Source organism: Penaeus vannamei, chromosome 25 (genome assembly GCF_042767895.1).
Source record: "Penaeus vannamei isolate JL-2024 chromosome 25, ASM4276789v1, whole genome shotgun sequence".
Lineage (NCBI taxonomy): Eukaryota > Metazoa > Arthropoda > Malacostraca > Decapoda > Penaeidae > Penaeus > Penaeus vannamei.
In genome coordinates this window covers 16075629-16080628 of record NC_091573.1, presented here as the reverse complement: position 1 = coordinate 16080628, position 5000 = coordinate 16075629, and the positions used below count along the sequence as shown (strand labels likewise).

The 5000-nt window shown below is 41.5% G+C and overlaps 1 protein-coding gene across 1 annotated transcript in view; it reads right to left on the bottom strand.

Moving 5' to 3' along the window:
- Positions 1-5000, bottom strand: part of LOC113808211 (uncharacterized) — a gene marked incomplete at its 3' end in the record, with an annotated part of 45041 nt that overhangs the window by 5201 nt on the left and 34840 nt on the right. Inside the window, 1 exon segment of the mRNA XM_070138855.1 lies at positions 1578-1641. Coding sequence (XP_069994956.1) covers positions 1578-1641 — 64 coding nt within the window.

Here is a 5000-nt window from a genome sequence, read left to right as displayed (position 1 = left end):
GAGAAACCTCGCAAAGGGGCTTCCTTCTGAGGACTCATTTTCCAGCCCATCTCCTCTTCCGCCTCCGAAGCCGATGCTGTCATGTCCCCCGGGGAAAATGATCATCGCGGACGCCATAATACCATTACCATTTTAGAGCAACCATAGTGCCATATCACCATCAACCATGCACCATAGCGTCGTCAGGGAAGCACCATCACCATGAAGAACAGAAAGAGGCGTTAGAATAGATTTAATAGACTACTGTAGATTAGAAACACGAGGAAGATTATGATAAGTTGTCAGGCAAAATCGACGATTCCTTAACACATTCCTTCATAATTCATCATAACTTTTCCCGCCAAATCTGATGACTTCAAACCAGTCATACTGAACATCCGAAATCATATCCGAGAGACAATAATATCGTCCAAAATACAATAAAGATGAATCTGAAAGGAGAGCAAATAGTATCGTAAACATCATGTAACAAGTGTCGCATGGCAGCCGATTGACAGGCGTAGAAGTGGATGATTGACAGGTCAGTGAAAGCAGACAATTTACCTATCCCACTCCCACTCCCCTCCCTTTCCCCCTTCCCTTCACCTCTCTTCTCTTTTACCTTTACCTCCCCCTCCCCTACCTTCCCCTTCACCCGCCCCCCTCCCTTACCCTCTCCTCCCTTTCCCCTTCCCCTTCACCTCCCCCTCCCCCTCCCCTCCCCTCCCATCCCCCCTTCGCTACATAGAGTCTTGATTCTAGAAACTGGAAACGCTCTAGTTAAATGCGCAAAGGAGGGAGAGAGAAGGAGGAAGGGGGAGGGGGCGGTGAAGGGAGAGGGAAATGAGGTGCGAGACAGCGAGAAGAGAGGAGAAAGAAAACGGGATTTGAGGAAAAAGATGGAGGATTTCAAGAGGAAAAGGAGATATCAAGAAATCGGAGAAATGGAGACTATAGAGAAAAATATTTAGGAACCAATATAAGAATATAAACTACGAGAAGGCGATGAGAATGTGAAAAAACTAAGGAAAACAATAAAACACCAAATTCCTAAAAAATCAAATAAACCCTCAAAAATAAAAAAGGAAAATAAAGATTTTTAAAAATAGGAATAGTAAAAGAAAAAAAAAAGAAAAAAGAAAATCGCAAAGTGAAGAAATCAGAGGAAAAAAAAGTCACAAAGAGTACTATTTATCACTGCCAATACTGTTCTGGAAAGTGTACACTTTAGCCTACTTTCAAGGATACGCACTATCAGTATTTCAGTTAAAAAAAAAGAGAAAGTAAAAAAAAAACTCCAGTGGGTCTCCTGTACATCAAGGTTTAGTTTAAGATCAATGGCTAAAAACATTCCTATTTTTCACTGTCAGTTTCAAACCCCAAAATTATACAATGAAATGTACATTTATTTCAAGGATACGCGCTTTTAGACTGACATCCCCCCCCCCCCCGAAAAAATCCCTTTTTTTGATGACGTCATCGACAGTACTGTACACGAGAATAAGAATTCTAAAAGAATCATAATATGGGAATGAGGTGGAAATACGAGCGCCAATACGAGCGCCAATACGAGCGCCAATACGAGCGCCAAGACTCACCCGAACTCAAGCTGGGCAGAGTGACCAGTGTTGCCATCACCATCGCTGGAATTAAACCCGACATCTGTGGAAAAAAAATGATATTAGTCATAAGGTTTATGATAATTTCTTTCAATGATATAGTGAATATTATCTTACTTGATATATTCATAGTAAGTTTATCAATAGTATCACATAGGGTGAATTCAATACGAAAATATAATTAGATGTATTTCAGCAAAGAGAGTCTGAAATATTTGAAATAAAATCGTAATTATAATTAGTACCATTGGCGATAATCATAAAAGTAATCAATTAGCAATTCTACGCTCTTAATTCTTGCCAAAACCCACCTTTTTATGATGGTTTTAATTGCCAGAAATGAAAAGTCAAGTGAAACTACATCTAACAGAACAAAATGGTAGAATGACGAAAGGGGAAAAAAACACATTAATAATTCACGCATTAATCATAGGTTGCACAGCATTCCACTGTTCCGAGAAAAATAACAATAAATAAGGAAATACATCCATAAAGAACATTTGTAAACGCTTTCCTCACTTTTCATTTTGCGTAAGATGACCGTCTGGTCGACAGTAAGTTGACAAATGAAGAGGTTTCTATTTTTTTCGGTTTTACGAAACGATTTACAATTCTCTCTCTCTCCTTCCAAACTATCTGATCAATTATTCAATATCTTCCTGCAACAGAAGATATGTTTTCAGTATATTTATCCGTTAATTTGTTTTCCTTCCGGTGAAATTGATTATCTTTTATATAAAAAAGATGAAAATTTTAAAACCGTAAGCCATTGAATAATGAATTTCAAAAAAGTCCGTTCACTATGATGTAAACAAACTTTCAAAAATCTGTTCAAGATATCTCTGTCTTTCCACATTCCATTCCCCATCTGTCGCTTTATCTCCAAAAGGGGTTGCCTTACCTAAAACCTCAATCACGGGCCTAAACCGCTCATCGCCCCCCCTCCCCCCCACCCTGTCGTTTGTCTCCCCGCCTCCATGACTGAGTTAAACACCTCTTGATATTGTTTCAGCCTCCCCTTCGCTTCTCCTTTCTTCTCCTGGTTATCTATCTTCTCCTTACCTCTCGTTAACTCTTCTCTCTTATCCCCATCTTTCCCCTACCTCTATTCTTTATTCCTTACCCAATTTTCTCACTCGCTAACGTTAAAACAGACGGTTTTCTGACGTCACACGGGTGACCGACGGTTATAACGACCCTGACGCGCGAGCCGCTCTGATTGGCTGGGCTGGGATTTTGACCGATGGCTCTGATTGGTCGGTGGTGTTTGAGCGGGTGGGCGGACGGCTGGTTCCTTCGCGGGTTTTGTGAAGACTTTTTAGGCTTATCGTGTTTGTTTGTTTTTTATCTTGTCGTTCTTGAATTTATTAGTTTACTTTATTTTCTTTGATATTTGCGTTGGTGGATGATATTTTGTGTGGAAACTTTGTATAAAAGTTTTTGTTGTTATTGTTGTTGTTGTTGATATTCATGGTTTCTTCTAGTTAACGGATGTTATAGATGAACTATTTCTCTTATAATTGTTATTCATCTTCTCCCCTGATAATTTTACTCGCTTTCTCTTTATCAATGTTTGAGCCTAGCTTTCTAAAACAAAAGCGCTCTCTATCTCTCTATCTCTCTCTCTCTCTCTCTCTCTCTCTCTCTCTCTCTCTCTCTCTCTCTCTCTCTCTCTCTCTCTCTCTCTCTCTCTCTCTCTCTCTCTCTCTTACTTCACATACTTAGTGTGTATGTTTTTCTTTCCGTTTTTATCTGCCTCAGAGTGCGTCTTTATGTTTCTATCTTCCTCTTTAGAAATATTGTTTGCCTTCCTCTCTCCCGAAAGCAATGAAATCAAACGCCAAATAATAAAAGAAATATATATATACATATATATCTAACATGACATACATTTCGTAAACACACTTTCAAGGTTTCTTCTGTAACGCCAAGACCGCCAAAATCTCTCTTCTCTCTTTCTCTTCTCTCTCTCTCTCTTTCTTTCTCTCTTCTCTCTATCTCTCTTTCTTTCTATCGCTCTTTCTATCTCTCTTTCTTTCTCTCTTCTCTCTTCTCTCTCTCTCTCTCTCTCTCTCTCTCTCTCTCTCTCTCTCTCTCTCTCTCTCTCTCTCTCTCTCTCTCTCTCTCTCTCTCTCTCTCTCTCTCTCTCTCTCTCTCTCTCTCTCTCTCTCTCTCTCTCTCTCGCTCTCTCTCTCTCCCTCTCTCTCTCTCTCTCATTCACTCACTCACTCACTCTCTCTGTCTGTCTGTCTCTCTCTCTCTCTCTCTCTCTCATTCACTCACTCACTCACTCACTCACTCTCTCTGTCTGTCTGTCTGTCTGTCTGTCTGTCTCTCTCTCTCTCTCTCTCTCTCTCTCTCTCTCTCACTCACTCTCTCTGTCTCTCTCTTTCTCTCTCTCTTTCCTCCCTCCTTTCCTCCCTCCCTCCCTCTTTCCTCACTCCCTTCCTCCCTTCCTCCCTCCTTCTCTCTCTCCCTTCTCTCTCTCCCTCCCTCCATCCCTTCCTTCCTCCTTCCCTCCTCCCCCTCCCTCCCTTCCCTCCGCCAGAAACCAGAAGAAGACAGTCCCAAAGGCGTTCTCGGTCGAGCGGTTGTCAAGCTGTCAGTGACTGCTCTTCCGCTAAGCTTGGCACGTGACAGATAACGTAAGAGTGTCGGATCCCGAAGACTGTTCACCTTTTTTGTTCAGTTGCGAGGTTAGGTGTGGGAAGTTCTTGTGTTTGGAGAGTATCTTTGGCGCTTTTTTCTTTTTCTTATTTTGGGAGGTTTAACAAGCCGTGGAGGATGTGATAATGGGAGTGTTATCGTTATATATGTGTGTGTGTGTGTGTGTGTTTGTTTGTCTGTCTGTCAGTCTGTCCATCTGCCAATTTATATGTCAACATGTCTGTCTGTCTGTATGACGCGAATATAGTTTAGTTTGGATTACTTGTATACGCAGGGTTTGTCCGTTTGTGTGCGATTATATACATGTACATGTGTATGCACTAATGTATGTTCCGGTTTTCCCCCTTTTCTAACTTCTAACCCCCTTCCCCCTCTCCCCCTTTTTCTCCAATAATCAGCCTCATCATTGGCCGAGAAGCTTTTAAAACCCCTTCGATTTCCCTTCGCCAAGCCATCATTTTCACGGCTTTTCACAGAATCGAACGCGTCGCTTGGTCTTTTTTTTCCCGCGCAAATTTCTGGTTTAAATTTTTTGGTACGTTATGCATGCATGATCCGTTTATGGTGTGGATATTATACGAATACAAGTATAACATTCACATGCACACGCACAAACACATTCACATACACACGCGTGCACACGCGCGCGCACACACACACACACACACACACACACACACACACACACACACAGACACACACACACACATACTCCAAGCAAAACTATATTCGTGT